We start from the raw sequence: 21,117 nt of genomic DNA, 5'->3' as shown, positions 1-21,117 counted from the left end.
GTGAAAAAAAATGTGCTGAAGAATTAGCTTTTGTCTGGAAAATGGGTTTTGCAGTTTTGTTGAATTTTATCTTAAAATATATAATGTGGCTCTCGCAACTTTTTGTTTATTTTTTTAATTCTTGCTCTTTACGGCTCTTTGGGTAAAAACAACTTCCCAACCACTGCTATGAAATCAAAAATGCTATTAGTATTATTTAGTAGAATAATAGATTTTAGACTGCGGCCGAGCTGACGTTTCCTCACGCCTGCAAGAAGCCCTTAATATCGCCAACTCAAAATCTGATTGGCCAGACCAACTGTTTGTCTTAAGTGGGCCTGCAGATCTGCTTGTGGAGGCCTCCGGGAAAATTCCTGACCATGGCAACAATATTGGTTGAAATGTGATTGGTTAAATGCTTAAATACGAAAGTGCACATCAGGAAGCAGCGCAAGCAGGAGGAAAAGCAATGAAAGGAAGCTGACAATTTTAATTTTTTTAATAATTATTTATGGTCAACATAAAATTACATCACATGATTCATCCCACCACTTGGAAGATGTTTTTATAGAATTTAGCGTTCACTTTATTGATTCTGCGAGGTCGAGAACATCCCAATTCGTTTTTAATTATTTCATATTGGGGAAATCCGCTCGTTACACAAGTACAATCCTCGAAGTAATTAAGTTTGCATGAAAAGTTACCACTGAATCTATCTTTAATTATGTCATGTCTCCGTTACAGATCGTCTCAAGCGCGAGGAGCAAGGACGCCTGGAACAAGAAAAGTGGAAGAGAAAAATGGAGACCGAAGCAATTGAGGCGCAGGAGCTGCTCTCTGACATGGGCCTGGTCTCCGGTGAGCTGAAGGGCAGCGTGGCTCAGAAGGAAAAAGAGATAACCAGCCTGCAGAGCCGGTACAAAATGACGCAAACGTGGCAATGCGAGCAATTCCTCGGTCACTTACCCTCTTGAGTGTGAATAGGTTGGAGGAAGAGGGCGCCAGGCGTTCGGAAGCGCAGAGGATGCTGAGAGAGGCCATGTCGCAAGTGTCAGAGCTGAAGGAGGAAGTGGAGAACGAGCGGGGGATGAGAGAACGGGCCGAGAAACAGAGAAGGGACCTCGGCGAGGAGCTGGAGGCTTTGAGGACTGAGCTGGAGGACACGCTCGACACCACAGCCGCACAGCAGGAGCTCAGGTGGGACCAATAATGTGGAGAGATTTTTAAATAGAACACGCAGAAGCCATTGGGTAAGGAATTAATGAAATCTAGACAATAGTGTTGAATGACTTTTTGAAATACGATAGATGATTTAAATCGGGGTATTTACGGGTTGCTTGAATTCAAGTATTTGAAAGTGCTTGAATTTTGGGTGAAGTGCTTGTAGATGCTTGAAATTGTAGCCATGTTTATCAACAAGTCCGCTAAAAAATAAGCCTGACACTGTTCTCTGGTGGCTTGGCTTTGCTATTGCATTTTTTTCTTTTCTTCATGATTATTGGCAGCGGGCATTAGTATGTATGGCAATGTCCCCAGAAGTTCGACGTCCCTGCAGCAGATGGAAATCTTTGTGCCCAGTGTTACACCACCTTGTGTTTCCGTAGATAGCGAGTCCACCTCCTCTCCGCTTCCCACAGGCTTTTATGTCTTTGTTTGTCCTAACAGCGCTGAAGCTGGGTAGCACCATGTTAGCATCCGGGATGCTAGACGTGAGACACGTTTCCGTAAAACACAGCAAACTGCACTCCATGTACGCTTTGATGTTTTTCACCAGCACAGCCAGTTCGTCGGTCTTATTTGGTAGAGAATTCACATTTACCATGATAACGTACAGTACCGAAGGCTTATAACGTCGCTAGCCACTTAGCCTTCACCTTAGCTCTGGCTCTGCATCCACGATAGGGCCCCTTCATCACACCGGCACGTGAATTCTTCGGGGCAAGGAGTTGATTCCTCAAATAAACGCATTTTTGTGCGTTAAAACCCATAACGATAAGATAGAAAGTAATCCAAATTGTAGTTGTCAAACGGGACGAAAAACACAGAAGATAAAAGCAGACAATACAATAAATCACAAAAAAAGCGAAATAACACGGAGCTGCTGGAAAGGCTGCTGGAAAGGCTGCCGCTCGCGGCGGCGCTTATGATGTCTAAGTCTATATTTTTAACTAAGAAACCATAAAAGGTTGATTTATATAATGAACAAATCAAAACTTTTTTTTTTTGTTAAAAATGTGGGGGCATTAAAAAACCCAACATTTAGCCAAAAAAAAATGACCATCCATTTACGTGACATTAACCTGTCATACTTAATCAAATCTTCCATAAAAACATTGAATCAATCCAATCTACATGCAGGTCCCGTCGTGAGTCGGAGTTAAACGATCTCCAGCGTTGCTTGGAAGACGAGACGCGTCGCCATGAAGGCCAGCTGTCAGAACTCAGAGTCAAGCATAGCGCAGCAATAGACAATCTTCAGGAGCAGCTGGACAACAGTAAAAGGGTGAGTCCATCAAACATACGCTAACCCACTCGCTGTTCATCACGGAGGATATTTTTCAAACACACCTCTTTCAAATCCTGCATCAGGCTCCCTACGGATCCTTGAAAAGTTTTAAAAAGCATTAAAATGTCTTACATCCAATTTTCGAAAGTCTTAAAAACGTAAACACATTTATAAGATTTATATTTGTCTGTACCAAAAAGATTTAATAGGATTTATCAATTGTCTATTTTATTAATTCACTGATTTACTTTTGTGGCAAACATGGAGTGAGCACAAAACAGTGATTTGGTTTCAGTTGGACCTTTCAGAGCAGACGCATGTCTTAAGTCTACCTACAATACACATAGCAACTTCGGACAGAGACGTTTCCTTTGGACTATTCCCACAAATTGTACATTTAATGAAAAGTGGCTGTCCGACCAACGTTTTTTGCCATGGATAATAGCTTTGCTTTTAATGTGTACGAGGCATGATGTAATGTGTGAAATAAATATTTGTGTTTTATTTTGTTTGTTTCAATTGTGGGTTTTCTGTCGTATTGGTATTAAATTTGATTTCAAAATGGCATTAAAGAGTTTTAAAAAGTCTTGAATTTAAATTGCCTTAAGCTGTACGAACCCTTTGCATTGGCTTGACGTAAGGGCTGCAAAGATAAGTCAACGTTGTCGATCAACCTAGATAATCAAAATAGTTTGCAATGAATTCCATTGCAGACTACGGTCGCCAGACGTGTTTTTCCAACAGTGAGGTATCTTAAATTATTATAGTCTCTGCTGAGAATCGCTCATGCGCAATAGCGTCTCTGTCTCGAGCGGTAACACACAGAAATGATGGCGTCAACATCAAGTTTGCATTTTTCCACTCACTGTGCTGGTTGTTGTTCTTCCTTTGTAGATCTCCAAATGTTTTTTTCAAATGTTTGAGACAGTTTATATCATACATCTCCTTTGACGTCCGCTTTTGGCTTTATCGGGATGTCTTTATGAAATAAAAACCTAATTTTTTTTTTTACGCAGTCAAATTTCAGCTTTCGATAACGTGACCGTGTCTCCAGTGAGTCCTTTTTCTTGCAACCAAATCATAAGAAGTTTTTTCTATACCTTCATTTATTGCCATTTTCCAGCTTGATAAAACAGTGATACCCGTCGCCACTGTCTCAGACTTATGGGTCTCTTTTTGTCTTTAGACAGTGGAAATTGTGTGAAACTTTACGCTCACTTTCATCTTTTGCGATAATATTTTGCTTTTTTTCGATTGTAAGTGGAGCCTTGGCTATCTTTTCTCTCCTCTCTTTGCACGACCCATGGCTGGAAACAGACTGTACGCAGTGGCAAATATGAACTGAGCCCTAATGGCTGCTACTAATGAATTAACGGACTAAATCATTTTGTAATTTAATGCAGGGGGTTTACAACGGGCTCGCCTAGCTAATAAACCACACAGGACGCTGTTGGTACGTACCTGTGCGAACCTTTACCGGTAGCGTCACTGATTTGGGATGCTGTAAAACTGATAATATAACAAGGGAGATTTTAGTCGGACCCGAACTTCCAAAACAGAAACATTCGTAAGATGGGTCAATCGAAAAACAAGGTACAACCGTATCTCACTTTGACCTTGAATTTCCGGTTCAGGCCCGTCAGTCGTTGGAGAAGGCCAAGATGGTGCTGGAGGAAGAGAAGCAGAGTTTAAGCAGCGAACTAAAGAGTCTCCAGGCCAGCCGAACAGAAAGCGATCGCGGACGAAAGAGGGCTGAGAGTCAGCTACAGGAGCTCACCATGCGCCTCACTCAGGCCGACCAAGAGAAAGAGGAGAGGGAGGATAAAATACACAAGCTACAGGTGAGGAAACGTTGACTTTCCATTACACCAGTGCTTCTCAAATAATTTTCTGTCGTGCGCCTCTTTAGAGAAGAAATCCTCTCTCGATGTACATATATACATATTTATATAATAATAACTCTTTAATAAAGCATCGAGGGACAAATTAGATAATGAACACATTTTGGGGAAAAAAATCAAATGACAATGACATTAATGTATAATTTTTTAATGTACGGTGACGTAACAAAAGTATTTCTCCCTTCCTGTTTTCTGTGTTTTTTGTATATTTATCACTCAGAAGGGTTTCAGATCATCAAACATAATTTGATATCACACAGAGACAACCCAGGAAATACAAAATGCATTTTTGTTGAATGTTGATTCTATTTATTAAGGAACAAAACAAATCAAGACCTATCTGGCCTTATGTAAAAAAAAGTAATTGCACCCTCTAAATCTAATAAAATTGGGCCACCTTTCGTTGCGATAACAGAAATCAAATGTTTACAATAATTGGTAATGAGCCTTTCTCAACTCTGTGGAAGAATTTTGGCCCTCTCTTCTTTGCAAAAAGTGTTTCAAATCTGCCATATTGGAGGGTTTTCTGGCATGAACTGCCTGTTTACAGTCACAGCTCAGCATCTCAATTGGATTTTAATCCGGAATTTGACTTGGCGGCACCCGAACCTTTAGAGGTGGACTTGCTGGTGTATTTCGGATGCTTGTTCTTCTGCATGATCCAAGAATGCTTGAGTTTGAGGGCATGAACTGATGGCCGGACATTCTCCTTCGGGATCTTCTGGTGAACACCAGAATTAATTGTTCCGTCAACCACAGCAAGTTGTCCTGCTCCTGAGGCAGCAAAGCAGACATCACACTGCTACCACCATGCTTTACTGTGCACCTTCCAAATAATGTAATTTTTGACTCGTGGATAATGGCTCTGACAGTGGTTCACCGGAACCCTACAGCCTTGGAAATGGTTTTCTGACCTTTCCTGATTGATTTCAATCGCTTTTTTCTCATATTTTTCTGGAATTTCTTCAAATTGTGGCCTGTCATTTGTGTTTTTGAGATTTTATAGCCATCTTCACTTTGTCTAAAAGATTTCATTTGTGGACTTGAACTCCACTTTCCCAAAACGGTGGTTAGCAACAGTTACTTTGTAATATAACAAAGGGGGCAATTACTTTTACACATAAGGACAGATGGGCTTTGATTTTTTTTTCTGCCTTAATAAAATTAATCGATTTTAAAACTGACTTTTGTATTTCCTTGGGTTGACTCTGTGTGATATTAAAGTTGGTTTGATGTTTTGAAACCTATGTGAGTGGTAAACATGCAAAAAAACACAGAATTAAGGAAGGTGGTAAATACTCTTTCACAGCACTTTATACACAGATATTGACTGCATCAGATGACCTCACTATTCATTTTTTCTTCCAGAACGAAATTGAGAATCTCTCGAGCAATCTGTCGTCCTTTGACAGCAAGTCTCTCCGTCTGTCCAAAGAAGTCAGCAGTCTGGAGAGCCAGCTTCATGACGCACATGTAACCCAAATTCTTTTTTACTCGTCAAGCCAAGTTCATCCTCACCAATCCTTTTTTCTCCGCATTCCAGGAACTCTTGCAGGAGGAGACACGCCAGAAGTTGTCCCTGTCCACTTCGGTTCGAACATTGGAAGAGGAAAAGAACAGTCTGATGGAGAAACTGGACGAAGAAGAGGAGAAATGCAGGGAGCTTACACGGCAGATTCAGACTCATACTCAGCAGGTAGATCACATCACCAACATCAAATCAGGGGAGTATTGCATTAAACTAAGAAAAGGGATTAAGCCGGGATTCTTTTTTTTCTATTAATATGGCTGAATTTAGCCTCAAGTCGAATGCATGAAAGCAGGTTACATTTAGTTCGGCTCAGTTACTATGGTTACTTATTCTCTACCGCTGGCTTGCTTCAGACCCAGCTAACATTAACATTAATACTATCCCCAGAGATACATCTGACACTTCTGCTGTCAATTGTTTAAAACTTTGACTCGTTTGTATGTTGTATTATTTTTATCATCCTCAATTAAAAGGCTATATTGTCATTTTATCAAAGGATCTGTACAGATTTTTAAAGTTTTTAACTCTCTGCCGCCATTTTCTGGCTTAAAGTCATAACTGTTGCATTAATCAGCTCGTTCATGATGTGCGTGCACGTACGTTCATTTAATAGATGCGCTCAAATAATCTCTTCCTTTTTCATCTTTTTTGGGGTTTTGGCGGTTGGACTACACTTCACCTAGGCCTCTTCTCACTTTCACCATTTTCATGCTACATTAATAAATTTTAAGAAAACAAATTTGCTGGGACGAGCTTGACGTTACTCTCTATTCCTCCCCTATTCCACCTACCTAATGTGTTCTGCAACCTCAACAGCTTTGCTAAAAGTCAGATAAAAGCAGATGGGCGCAGTGAGGAAAAAACTATTGGGGCTCTTTGAACTTAGTTGGGCATTGTTAACACATACTGGTCTGCCTCAACCTCAAGGGTCATAGGGGCAAGTATAGCCTTGTGGCGCCTATCCCTCACCAGACCAACATATACTAAATAGAGAAATGATTCAACGCTCAACTTTGTGAGGACACCTCAAACAACACATCCCACCTTTAAACTCTATTGACTATATAATTGAAACAATCATATTACAACCATTCATGTGGTAATTTTTTACTACCGGAAGGGCATGTGCTTTGTTGTTTTGCAAATTATGAATGCTTGTCAAATTGCTATCCAAGCTTTGAATATATTATATTATGCTGTTTTTCAGATTCTAAAAAGTGATGCAAAAACTTTCAAAGTTTGTATCAGTGAAGCCTTCTATAAAAGGGTAATATAGTATTTGTAGATCCAACTCAAATTAATCTGTTCCCTCGTCAAGGAGAGAAGTTTGTTCTTATTTAGGGATCAGTGAAATAAGCCAAGCAAAATAAGTAATTGGATAAGAATTAGAATTTCCTTTATTGTCATTGTTAACAACATAGTGAACATCGTTAAAAAGGAGATTAGACAAGGCACTCCAGGATAAACATGTAGATAATAGGTTTGGTTGGTTGGTTTTATCCCTTACACAACAGGGTCCGAGAGACACCATTTCCTGTGGTGTGCCTTGGGCAAGTACAGCATCGTGGTGACCATCCCTCTCCAGGCCAGCATATATTCGAGCGGATTCACTAACCACTGAACTATGGAAACACGTTGATAATTGGCTAGAATTAAAAGAGAAAAACAAGACCAAAATATAAGACTAGGATAAAAAAGCTGACATTTGTCTTTGACATTCTACCTTGGGCTGGGAATCAAATACGGGCCCCCTTTGGGAAAGCCCATTTTTTACTTCTGAACCATTGACTCACTTTCTGTATTTGATGTATAGCATTCCCTTTAAGTCAAGCCTGTTCTTTGTCCTTAAAAATGCTCGCTTAATCATTTCTCCTTATCATTTATTTTACATCTTCACAAAACTATATAAGGAGCTATTGTTCAGCGGTCATAAAAATGCTGCGCGACACTTTTCCAATTTCTGATCCGTGATCCAGAGATAGATTGTGAAGCTATTTATCTCATGCGTTTATCCCAAATATCTACAGCCAGCTTGATATAGGCGTGAATTTTCTTACCAGCTCGGCAAACGTGCGACCAACAAAGCCAAATTGCGCCTGCCCGACCTTTTCAAGCTGCACCTGATCAATTACCCTGGGTTTCTTTATTCCTTCCTCATGCAATACTCCCCCACATGTCCCTCTTATCAAAATCCAAAACAATTAAAAACTCTTCTCTTCAACCCCGCAGCTGACTGAGATGCGCAAGCAATCAGAGGAGGCAAACACGCTGATGGAGACCAGTGAAGAGACCCGCAGGAAACTGCAAAGGGAGCTCGATGCCGCCATCCAGAGGGAGAAACAGCGGGAGGAGGAAAAGGATCGCGTGGAGAGACAGCGAGAGCGCCTCCGGGAGGAGATCGAGGACATGACACTTGCCCTGCAGCGGGAAAGGCAAAACTGCACCGCTCTGGAGAAGCGGCAGAAGAAGTTTGATCAGGTTGGAGATGGTCTTCTATTTTCTCACGTGAGGGTGGATTCCAGGTTCTAAAATCATGTGTCCGTCTTGTGCTGCAGTGTCTGGCCGAAGAGAAAGCAGTGAGCACTCGTCTGGCTGAGGAGAAGGACCGAGCAGAAGCTGACAGTCGAGACAAGGAGACGCGCCATCTTGCTTTGACACGAGAACTGCAGGTTTATTACTTAACCACTTAACGTTCCTGTAAAATTTGCTCAAAATCCCAAACCGAGGAGTACCCAAAGTAAATTGAATGCGGTTCTAGAACCGTTTGGAGACTATGGACGGTTTTGGTCTGTTTTAAAAGGTAACCCTCTGAGGTTTTGTTCCAAACTGAAATAATCGCTGCAAGTGCTGCTGACATTAAGTGATTTGAGTTGCAGCACACCGAAAATGAAGGTTTTTATTCTCGCCTGAATTTTTTTTAAATTAAATGCCTGCAGATGAGTGTAGCATGGGCATCTTAGCTGGAAAATAGGTCAGACAATCGTGCCATACATGGTACCTTGTCAAGTTTGATGCGGGCTGTGGACAGTGAAAAAAGCCTGCTACTGGCCTAGTGCTGTCAATCAAAATGTCAGAGGCTAATCACCATTTTAGGGATTACTTTTATGAGTCTGTTTATATTTAATAGGGAGTTTTGGCGTGAAACACACAAATTACAAGAAATAACGCCCAGCAAAGCAGAAATGCTATTTGGCGGATTCTTTTTAATCAGTCGGCATTATGGATTCTCTGGTTCATCCTGGATGTAACAGTGCCATTATTGCTAACATTAAACTAATTTGACAGGCAGGGGACACATCTGGTGAGCTTCGATGGCTTTATAGTTTTCGGGTATCATGTTTCAGACTGATGGTGATGTTTCTGTTATGAGAACATTTTTGTCAGCATATCTTAAATCCCAAGACAGTGTTCCCGCAGATACTTGAATTCTCAAAAGACGTTGAATTCATTATTCTAAAAATAAGGCCTATTAGCATATCTTGTATACGCCCAAGTCGCAGGTAGGGATGTCACTTTTGGATTGAACTAGCACGCTACTTAATTGAATTTGGTAAGTGACATGAATGAAATCATCGTATTTAATTGCATATTTTATTGGGTATTTCCTCATTTATGTGATGTCAATTAGTTAGAAGCAACGCCTATTTGCATAATGATGTTGCTCCTGGTTTTCCCTTGTAATCATATTACTCACAAAAGCCATGATTACAGAGTTATTTGTTCGGGTCTATTCATGTAAACGATTAATTAGGATTGCTGTAGAAATCCATTATACAGTTTCCAATCGAATTAGAGCTTATATGTAAACATAGTCAGCATTCCATCCTATCTCGGTGGTTCAATATATTTAACGAGGCAACTGCAGAGCTTTGACTCCACTGCATTGTGCCTATTCAAAATTACGTGTAGGAAGTCCAAGACCAGAGGGACGAGCTGGAGAGGGTCAACAAGCAGCTTCGCATGGAAATGGAACAGCTGGTCAACCAGCAGGATGACGTGGGGAAAAACGTAACTCACTTTTTTCTCCCTCTCTATATTGTCTGAGACACTGGAGTCAACTTCTTATCCTGCGTCCAGGTCCACGAGCTGGAGAGGACACGAAGGGCCCTGGAGACAGAAGCCGAAAGCCTCCGCAGTCAGACACTGGATTTGGAGGAGGAGCTGACGGAGGCAGAGAACTCCCGGCTGAGGCTGGAGGTCACCCTTCAGGCGCTCAAAGCTCAGTTTGAGAGGGAACTGAGCAGTAGTGAGGAGAAGGGCGAAGAGAAGAGGAGAACCCTTAGCAAGCAGGTGAGAAATGCACCAAAAAGGAGAACAGCAGCGCAGGTTTATTGAACCCTGAATGTTGTCTTGGCTCGCTAGGTGCGGGAGCTGGAGCTACAATTGGAAGAAGAGCGAAGTCAGCGCTCCCAAGCCGTTCTCACAAAGAAGCAGCTTGAAGCCGAGCTGCAGGATTCCGAAGCGCAGGTGGAAACGTCCAGCCGCAGCAAGGAGGAGGCGGTAAAACATCTGCGAAAGCTTCAGGTGAGAATCACATGGCATATGTTCCTCGTGCCATCTTGGTAGCAAAACATCTCCACGCTTTGGCCTTAGACTCAACTCAAGGAGGCGCTCCGAGAACTGGATGAGTCCAAGATCACACGAGATGAGGTGATCGCCCAGTCCAAAGACAACGACAAGAAAATACAAACTCTGGAGGCTGAAGTACTGCAACTCACTGAGGTTTGTCACTGTGAAAGACCGATACTATCATATGAATAATGATGAATAAATAAATGGATAAATGGTACAAATAAATGAATAAATAAATAAATACCTACAAGTGATGCCGTAAAAACTAATGAAGACATAAATAAATCAAGTAATACCTAAATCTACTCATTGGAAAATGTTAAAACATTTTGTCCAACAGAAACCATATCATTTTATATTATCACTAAAGGTTCAAGAGGCATTTACTGCCGACCCCCGGCCTAAAAATATGACATAAATGCAATATATTCAACCATTGTCATTTATTTTGTCACTTGTTTATTTTGTTTTTTTGTTGTGTGTTTGTGGTCTATCTTGTGTATTTCGTCAAGTATGTTGTGTATTTTTTCACAACAAAATGGTAATCAAAATGGGAGGGCAGTCACACAGCTTTTCGACCACTGGTTGATCAGTTGATAGGTACACTCATTGATCAGTTAATAGCCCCCCTCATTTGAGTAACGTTTTGTTCTGACAAAATCCACATTAATATTAATTACAAAATACACGACGAAATACACGACAAAATCCACTACAAAATACATGAATAAACACACAATGAAATAAACGACAAAACACTCGACTAAACGATGAAATGAACAATGGCATTTACCACAAAATATTGACGAAATACATGACAAAACAACGAAATAGACAACAAACTACAGAATACACGACACAATACACGAACGACACAATACAGAATAAAATACAACAAAATACACGACAAAATACACAACAAATAAATGACGAAATATCCAACAAAGTAAACAACAAAATAAACAACAATGTAAACGTCGAAGTACACGACGAAATAAACAGCGAAATATGTGACATAATACATTACGAAATGAAAGACAAAAGAAGAAAAAATAAAAAACGAAATACACATCAAATTAAATGATACGCGGGGAAATACACGATGAAACACGCGATGAAATACACAGCAAAATAAACGACACATTGCACCACAAAATACTGTATGAAATACACGACAAAATAAATACTCAGATCAAAATGTGTCAAAATGCATAAATATATTGACAGAATGTATTAATTTCCTTAGTTTAGGTATTACATGATTTATGGATGTTTTCACTTGTTTATAGAACATATATTTGTAGGGATTTATTTATCCAGACATTTTTTTCTACATATCACAGGATTGGCCCTACATTCCTCACATCTTGGGAAATAACATCATTACCGATTTGTCACTAACTGTCCTTTTTTTGCAGGAACTGGCTGTGTCCGACCGCCAAAGAAGACAGGCACAACAGGAGAGAGACGAAATGGCCGACGACATGGTCAACAACAGTTCCGGAAAGTCCGTAACACTCTTAAAACTCACGAACTTATTTGCCCCCTTCCTGATTTCTGTGTTTTTTGCATATTTATCCCTCACAACGGTTTAGGATCATCAAACCAATTTTGATATAACACAGAGACAAACCAAGAAAACACAAAATGCAGTTTTGAAATGTTGATTCCATTTATCTCTCATAGTGGAGTCATGATCATTGACACTAACGGAGATCAGCGACTTTTGTATTTCCTTAGGTTGCCTCTATGTGATACAAAAAAGTGATCTGATGATGTGAACCCTTTGTGAGTGGTTAACATGGTTGGGTAGGGTTACTTTAACTGGATTACTTTCAATTACTTTTGAATTACTCCAATACCAAATATGCTAATAAAAGACAAAAAACTAAATGTGAATAAAATGACTAAACTTTGTGCAGGCTTGGGGAGTAATGGAATACATGGTACAGCAAAAATGATGTTGGCAAGCTGTTTGGATTTCTTTTCATTTTGTTTCTGTTGCATTTTATTTTAGTTTATCTATCTCTTATATAACTCCTTTATCTCTGTTTTCCTTATCCTCACTGTAAAATGTGGACCTGGAGTGCCACGTCCAATTTCGTTGTCACAATACATCCCATGTTGTAACAATGACAAAGGTATATTCTATTCTATTCTAGTTTTGCCGGAGATCAAAGAGATCAAACCCAGGAGAGAAAGCTTACCACGTATTGTGACTCATCCATTTTATTCATATTGAGTTTCTTTTGTCTTTTATTAGCATATTTGCTATTGGAGTAATCCAAAAGTCATTGAAAGTAATCAAGTTAAATTAACCCTACCCAACCCTGGTGGTTAATACGCTAAAAATACAGAACTCCAGAAGGAGGCATATACTTTTTCATGACACTCTACATGAACTTGACACTAAATGTTGCTTTTTTTTGTGTGCAGGACGGCGCTTTTCGAAGAGAAGCGGCGGTTAGAGATGCGAATCAGCCAGTTGGAGGAGGAACTGGAGGAAGAGCAGACCAATTCGGAGCTTCTTTCTGAGAGACAAAGAAAAATGGCCATTCAGGTACAGGAGATGACACTTACTCTCTAAAACAGTCTTTCCTAACTTTTTTTGCCACATTTTTTTGATCAGCTCTGGTTTCATTTGTAAACATCTACATTTTCCAGTCAAATTTCGAAGGGACTTTCATTTATTTTGTAGTTTATTTTGTCGTGTATTTCGTTGTGTATTGACGTGTATTTTGTTACGTATTTAATTGCATATTTTATTGGTTATTTCCTCATTTATTTTGTCGTCAATCTAGTCCTAAATTTTGTCGTGTATTTTGACCATTAGGTGTCGCCGTATGGTGTAGTGCAATCAAAATTAGGTGCTTAAAAATACAAAGAAGAATACAAACTACGGAGACTGTTCCTCAGTTTTTTGCCAAACCTCTTCTGGGTACCTGTAGCAGAAATATGGCCGACATCTATGTCAGCTCCCTTTAGCTTAGGCTTATGTTATTTAAATACAATTACTTACAAATACAAATCATGTTTATATAAAATTTTTCATGTCTATTTATCTTTTATTTCAATTAATATTTTCTTTTCTTTGATAAAGGATTTTTTTTTTCACCATTACGAGGTGCTAAATAATACACACTGTATTATCTTATTTTTGTATACTTTGACGCCACCTACCTTCCATGTGATTCCGGCATTTTTGACTCTTTTTCCACTGTGTCCTTCTCCAGTCACTCAATTTAGCCACTTGGCTGCAGCCTATGGACTGCTGCTGGACACTTTTACTATTCTTATTATTCTTATTATTATTCTTTCGGGCTTTCATAGTGTTCCTTTTTCAAATGCAAACGCTTCTCCATTCTAAGCTTTCCAATCATCCCTTTTCTTTTGCTTATCTGGGGTCGGGTTGCTGGGGCAACAGCCTCAGCAGGTAGATAGATAGATAGATAGATAGATAGATAGATAGATAGATACTTTATTCATCCCCGCAGGGAAATTCACATTTCCAGCAGCATTAAAATAAATTTTAAAAAATGATAATTGGTAAGCCCAGACCTCTTGCCACTAGTTAGTCCCTATTGGTATTGTTAGCTGTTCCGTGCAAATAATGCGTCCTTCCACAAATGAGAATGCAGAGTTCCTTAATTTCGGGTCTTGGCCACTCAGGGTGTATCCAGCTCGCTCTTTCTTTACTTGACGTTTGCGGAGATTAACACCATGTCCTGTTGAAGGCTGAGAGAAAGGCAATCTCATACAGAGGTAGACTTCTGAATTTTACAACGTGGTATTCTTCTTAATTCCGAAGTGTGTCTTCGGAATATAGCGCTTCAGCTCAATTCAAAGCTACAACAACCTCTAGTAATGATTTTTACGCACTGTTACTTTAAGCCAGTCAAAATTTCTCTTTTGTGTTTATTCAGGTGGAGACGCTGTCCATGCAGCTGCAGGGCGAGAGGACGCTGGCCCAGAAAGCGGAGGCAGCACGCGAGCAGCTGGAGCGCCACAACAAGGACATGAAAACTCGGCTAGAGGAACTCGAAGGAACTGTGAGAGGCAAACATCGGCTCAGCGTCGCTGCCCTGGACGCAAAAATTGAATCTATGGAAGAGCAGCTGGAGCAGGAGAGACAGTGAGTGAGATTATGTTCAAAAACCAGCTTTAGAGGTCGAACGATTATCAGCACCAATATTTGGGAATTTGACGGATATCGGTATCTGCATTTTTATTTATTCGACGGGCATGATGAATATAATCATTTCTGGATTATTTAAACTCAGATACAGCCAATTACTCCTTCCCTCTCCTGCCTTCTATCTCAGCCGCTAACCAACCCGCGCCTTCTGATTGGATAAGCGACCAGGAGCGGAGCCACTTAAGCAGGAAGAATAATATTAGAGAGGAGTAAATAGCGGTAGCTCTGCTAACTCCTGACTCCCGAGATGCCTGTGAATCACGATCACTGATAATAATGAGAATTTCAAAATGTTATGATTAAAAAAGCGTGTGTGTGATTAAGAGGTAGCGTAAGAGGTGTCATTTACTTGTTTTATAGAAGCACGTTCAGGTAGAGACTGATATGTTAGCTCTTATCAGATAGATAGATAGATAGATAGATACTTTATCATACAGGTTTTGTACGGGTACTTGAAATCCTTGAATAGGTTTGAATTTAAATGTTGTGTTTTCAAGGTCAGGAAAATGCTTAAATTTTGGGTGAAGTGCTTCAAAGTGCTTTAAATTATTACCATGTTTATTGTCAGTCTAACCTTATAAACTATGCATTAAATTAATTCAAATTAAAAAAGGGTGTGAAAATTAGGCCTACATGCCTGCTCTGGTGGTGAAGCGTCACCTCCTCCTACTGTTTGCACCTAAGAGGACAGCTCTATTTTGAAAACGGGCTTTTTGGCACGGATCACTGAGAAAAGACTCTTTCGGCTCCCAAAGGGCTCCTCAGATTTTTAATTACTTTTTCTAATGATACTTTGTCAATAATAATAAAAAAAGCATTATGGACGGATTTATTTGGTAATTAGTCATTTCATATGTTTCACAGAAGGTCCCTGAAAAATATGTGAAGTATGAATTAAAATATTCACAAATCTACAAAAAATGATTCCAAATTACAAAACAATTTTACCTTTTTAAACATTGGACTGTTAGTTTTTGGTTTAAGTGAAAGATTAGGCATGTTGGTCGTATTGAAATTCAAATTTATTTACTGTAAAAACATTTCGGAGAGCTAAGTTTTAGTTGAATTTATAAGAATTATTCTTTGTCTCTTTTTGCATTATTAAAAAGTTTCTACGTCAATTTTCAAGTGCTTACAGCGAATGAATATTCGTTCCAAATAACAGTTATTTGCCTCTTAATACTAGTAATCAGTATCGACCCTGAGAAACTCATATCGGTCGATCCTCAATAACCAATGATAGGTAATTTTGGAAACAAACAAAATATTTTGCCTTGTAGGGAGCGTGCTATAGCCAACAAGTTGGTGAGGAAGACGGAGAAGAAACTGAAGGAGGTGATGATGCAGGCTGAAGATGAGAGAAGGCACGCTGACCAGTACAGAGACCAGGTATGCAAAATTTCATAACTCTTCTTTTATTCTAATGAAATAAAAAAAAATGTTTTAGAGCATATTTATTGATGATTGGATTACGTTTAATTGATTATTACATTGTTTACTGTAACTTTCCAGACTATCCCTAAAGCCATTTGATAGTTTTCTTTTTTCCGCAGTTTGTTTTACTTGAGATTGTTTTGTGAATGATTTGTGTGTTTGTTATTTACGGATGAAAAAAAAAACTAAATAGAAAAAAAGACCTTTGTTTCATCCAAAAAAAAGTGATAGTAAAATTTTGACATAATAATGCAATTCAAGAAAATACATGTGCCCCCTGAATGATGGAAAACATTTTTAGAAATTGAAAATAAGAATTATTTGAAAAATTCAATTAAAAGCCTCGCTTCTAATAAAACAATATAAAAAGAATTTTACATTTTTTGAATTGCAATAGAAATTGAGAAACATGGTCTACAAAGAATCAAAATCAAGAGTTAAATAAAAGGCCTCTCTTTTAAAAAAGTCAAGACAAAATTATCACAATTTTTAGAAATTATACAATTCATGAAAATAAAAAATTGCACATTGAAATAGGCTAAACGAAGAGTTTAAAAAAACTGAGAATTAAAATGGCTAAAACTTGAAAAAGTTAATCAAAGGCTTAACTTTAACAAAAATATAGAAATAAAAACTGAGAAAACATAATGATATTCATATATGGCGGCAAAGTATATATTTTCTCGTTTAAAAGCAAAATCTAGACTTCAAAAATGGACAATAAAATGGCTTCTCTCTCCATTTGTAAATCATATATTTTTCTGAATTGAAATAATAATGAAAGCAAAGAAAATGTACCTGGATAGAACCCAAATTAAGAGTCCAAAATTCAAAATGGCCTCTCTTAAATAAAAAAGTAAGATTCACGCCGATCGACCAGCATAGCATCCCTTGACTCGACATATCCATTGCCAATTTATATCATAGCGTCGTTCATATTATATTGTGACAGGACACATGCTCTAAGTTGTTCTGCATCTCGCTGAGAAGAATTAGTGTACTGCGTGGTGCCTCTCTCTGGCTTGCACTCTCAGTTGGCAGGGAGCCAAAAATGTGTGGGGGGGGGGAAATTAGCTAGCTATCTTTCTACAGTTATAGCTATTTTGCATGCTATCTCGCAAACATTTAATCTTTTTTTCATGGTTATCAAGCTAAATGTTGGTTTCCTTTCTAGCTAGCTTTTTTTAGCTTTCTATCTGGCTTTATTGTTGCCTTTTTACCCTTTTAGCTCGCGATCTAGCTCCCTTTTACTTTTTTACCCGTTGTGTTCAGGCCACTTTTTAGCTATTTAGCATGCCATTTAGCTATGTCGCTATTTTAAGAATTGATATCAAACTTTGAGAGCCCTGTTGTATACAAAAAAAAAAAATCGGGAATATATAGTTATGGATGCACATATTGTTTGTTAGGATTTTGTATTAACTTCATTAAGCGATACTCTTTACTTTTTTAAAAAACAATGGTTCATCTATGATCCTTTTGCCCCTAGCTGGATAAATCCATGGTGCGCCTAAGGCAACTGAAGCGTCAACTAGAAGAAGTCGAAGAGGAGAACTCGCGCTCGAACGCTCAAAAGAGGAAACTGCAGCGAGAACTGGAAGAGTTGACGGAAAACAGCCAGAGCAGAATGCGCGAGATCACAACCCTGCGCAACCAGCTCAGGTACGATCCCCCCCGGGCCGGGCCCCGGCTTCTGTGCACGTTCTATTAACCGCATCATTTCATTTCACCATTGACTTGAATTTTGCTTTGCTCTTTTTCGTTGCATCCCTTTGTGTTCACCTAACACTGTCCATCTGTCCCATCTGTCCTCGTCACACCAACCCTCAGCATCCCCGAATGGAGACCAGAGCAGTAGGTCATTGTGTTTTTGTTTTGTCCTTTTTTATGTTTCGTATGTTTTTCTCTCCATGTCTCTTAATGTGTTTTTGACATGAATTCAACTCAAGTGTATATTTACTATTAGCAGGGGTGGGGATAGCAAAGTGACATTGACGTAGAGCAGGGGATAAAAACTTATGGTAACTAGCTAATGCATTCTGAACCTCTGTAATCCAAACAAAAACATTAAAATACCAAAATATTTCAAAATAAGTACTACTTATGTGTAACATGTGTAAATGATTAAAGACAATTCTGAATAAACAACAAAATACATTTTATTCACCTTTGGTATGACATGACTTGATGTGGTGGAGCGGAGTAGCGGGTGGATGTAGAAAGGGGGTAGAAAACCGCAAAGATTGCTTGATAATTAAACAGACTTTAAAACTTTCACTTGCAACATGGCGAGGGTAGCCATTATTAGCGGGCCTTCTTCCTATCTCCTGATAATCGCATGCTGCATTTTTGTGTAAAGAGGAGGCGAGCCGTTTCTTTTGAAATGAAAAATGAGTATGGAAGCTTGGATCGCTTTTTTTCTGCCACTTTTTACCACGGAGGAGGAAGTAGCGTAACTCTTGAAGCTCATCTTCCAAAAGTAAGTTAACTTTATAGAGCATATTATTTTGTGAAATGCATTTTTAGTACAAAACAATACAGGTTACAAGCATTGAAAATACTTATATAAAACGTAAACATAAATTCCATACAAAATATAGAACTGAAGCAGCTTACGGAAAAATTCAACTTACGAACAATCGTCCGGAACCATATCTCGTTCGTAAGTAGGGCAGCGTCTGTATTAAGTGTTATTGTTGATTGCTGTGCCGGATGGTTATCAACAATGTCGGACGCGTTACCAGGCTGCTACCCCTTGCAGTGGTAGACATTCAATCTAAAAAATATGAGCAAGCGCTGAAAATAATAAATAACTTAAGCTAGCTTTTGCTGTGGTGTTGCCTGTATTAAACTTAAGTGGTTTCACCTGATTGAAAAAAATCCACCTTTGCTCCTAGAAAATAGTCCCCAAAAAATACCAGTGGAATACTTTTGTCCCCTACCATCTACTTGATCTATTGTTTTCTGTCCGATGCTTCCTATAAGTAGTTTAATATTGTATCAAGATGTCTGTTTTTACACGCAGACGCACCCCTCTGCCCTTGACAATGCGTGGACGCCGAGCTCTTGTGGATGACTACTCGCTGGAAAATTCTGATTCGGAGGAGCCGCCCGCCTCGCCCACCCCCTCCTTGGGACTGCCCCGGACCCCAACCCCGTCTTCGGAGAACAACCTGGACCCTAACCCCCCTCCTTACAGCCTCAACAACCTGCACCAATGATGTACCACAAACACATACACCACACTACATTATGATGTAGTCAGGAATTGCTCAAGGACATTGCTTTTTTTTCCCCTAAACCGATTTGTTTTTACTCTTACAAGGAAATGATGCATTTTGACTTTAAGGATTGAATTAGCTGCACAGCACAAATGCAAAGAAAACACTTTCATTCTTACGTCAAGGGTGGGCAACATTTTCCTAGCTAGGGCTGGATTGATAATAAATGCAGTGTACTTTCATCAAATAGTGGCTTCCCTTTTCATAATTGCCTCATCACTAAGACTAATTGACTAGATTTCATTGTTGCTAATCCAAAGAGAAGCAACAAGAGGATAATCTATACCTCAATGTGGCTGATGAAATCATTATCCATACTCAGTCATTGACTTAAAAGAAAATTCCATTAAATGCATTGAAAAATCTATTGCAAAACCACCACAACTCAGACCGGGTTTTACTTCATCTACAATCTATTTCTACAATTCAATAATGTTTGTTCATGATGCAGTCATTAAGGTGTTTTTATTTTATTTTTTTCACAAGAACATTTTGCTGGAAGTATATTGTGGTTATTAAGCACCTCCTAGTGGTCAAATAAAATCAATTCGTTTAAAAAATATTTTTATTTGAATAATGGACAAAAAAGTAATGCAATAATGCTAAATTAATTTTGTGAAAATGTATTAAACTAATATCATGTTATCACACTATTGAGCAGAAATGCCCACAATTCATTTTAAAGGGACCGTGTGTATTATTTAGCGCCTCGTCTTGGCAAAAACACAATACTATTGATTTAAATAATTAGCAAAATACATGAACTATCATATAAACATGATTTTTTTTTTAATTATTCATCTGTCAAGAAATGTCTATTTATTTTACATGACATGAGGTTCACCTATAGGGAGCTGACATATTTGTTGGCCATCTTGCTGCTAAAGGTACCCCCAAAAACCAAAAAGCATGCAGAAGGCTGGGGTAAATAAATTACAATAAAAATGGTCTGGTTTGATCACTTTGAGTCTTCGTAGCTTGTATTCTTCCTTGTGCTTTGTAGCACTCGTTTTCGGTTGCAAGGAGCAATACAGCGACACCTAGTGGTCATTTATTACGGTGTGTCCCTTTAAGTTTGTTAATTAATACTGTTAAAAGAAAATGTTTTTGTACCTTTCATGTTGGAATTTTTTTGACATTTTAGTACAATATTGGTACGTTTAAGTATATTGGTTTGCTCCACTGCAATTTTTTTCTTTATCATACCAATATATTGGATTTTTGGGGTGACTATAATTGCGCAGGGGGCCCCAGTGTGACCCACCAGCCCCTCGTTGCCCACCCCTGATGCCAAAGTAAAAAAGGGCTGCCGCATTATGAGAAATAAGACAATCTATTTGCATAAACCAGCTATTTAATTCGAGGTGTAAAATTGACCTCTGTGGTTTTTTTTTTACGAAATCTAGAAAAAAATGGCCAAACGATACCCACCTAAAAAATACGTCATTGTCTAGAAATTCCATCCATTATCTGTACCGCTTATTCTCAGTAGGGTCGCTGGGGTGTTTTTGGAACTTGGGAGGAAACCGGAGTGCCCGGAGGAAACCCACGCAAGCACAGGGAGAACATGCAAACTCCACACATGAAGGTTTTGATCTGATAGTGTGTGTACTTTATTTACCCAAAACAATGCCCAGGTAATTTGAACCACCATAAATTATTTAAATATATTAACCCTTCCTTTTTCTTTGCAGGGACCTTTTTTTCTACATTTTTTT

General features: G+C 38.9%; 1 protein-coding gene across 6 annotated transcripts in view; it reads left to right on the top strand.

Annotated features, from left to right (window-relative positions):
* myh14 (myosin, heavy chain 14, non-muscle) overlaps positions 1-20,371 on the top strand; it is a 64,526-nt gene extending 44,155 nt beyond the window's left edge. For 5 of the 6 annotated variants that reach the window (XM_088326991.1, XM_088326989.1, XM_088326990.1 and 2 more), the window contains 19 exons: positions 724-895; positions 964-1,176; positions 2,338-2,482; positions 4,120-4,326; positions 5,755-5,859; positions 5,930-6,082; positions 8,147-8,395; positions 8,473-8,586; positions 9,827-9,925; positions 9,995-10,207; positions 10,280-10,441; positions 10,511-10,639; positions 11,908-11,996; positions 12,926-13,049; positions 14,413-14,621; positions 15,965-16,073; positions 17,608-17,780; positions 17,949-17,972; positions 19,144-20,371. In XM_088326991.1, the coding sequence (XP_088183117.1) occupies positions 724-895; positions 964-1,176; positions 2,338-2,482; positions 4,120-4,326; positions 5,755-5,859; positions 5,930-6,082; positions 8,147-8,395; positions 8,473-8,586; positions 9,827-9,925; positions 9,995-10,207; positions 10,280-10,441; positions 10,511-10,639; positions 11,908-11,996; positions 12,926-13,049; positions 14,413-14,621; positions 15,965-16,073; positions 17,608-17,780; positions 17,949-17,972; positions 19,144-19,339 (2,885 nt within the window). In that variant the 3' untranslated portion in view covers positions 19,340-20,371. The remainder of the gene's footprint in view (positions 1-723; positions 896-963; positions 1,177-2,337; positions 2,483-4,119; positions 4,327-5,754; positions 5,860-5,929; positions 6,083-8,146; positions 8,396-8,472; positions 8,587-9,826; positions 9,926-9,994; positions 10,208-10,279; positions 10,442-10,510; positions 10,640-11,907; positions 11,997-12,925; positions 13,050-14,412; positions 14,622-15,964; positions 16,074-17,607; positions 17,781-17,948; positions 17,973-19,143) is intronic. The other variant, XM_088326988.1, reaches the window with a different exon arrangement.
* Positions 20,372-21,117: the final 746 nt, after the last annotated feature.

This window comes from Urocampus carinirostris, chromosome 2 (genome assembly GCF_059441175.1).
Source record: "Urocampus carinirostris isolate Australia breed hairy pipefish chromosome 2, RoL_Ucar_1.0, whole genome shotgun sequence".
Lineage (NCBI taxonomy): Eukaryota > Metazoa > Chordata > Actinopteri > Syngnathiformes > Syngnathidae > Urocampus > Urocampus carinirostris.
Note: the sequence above shows the minus strand (reverse complement) of the source record. Positions and strands in the feature narration are given on the sequence as shown.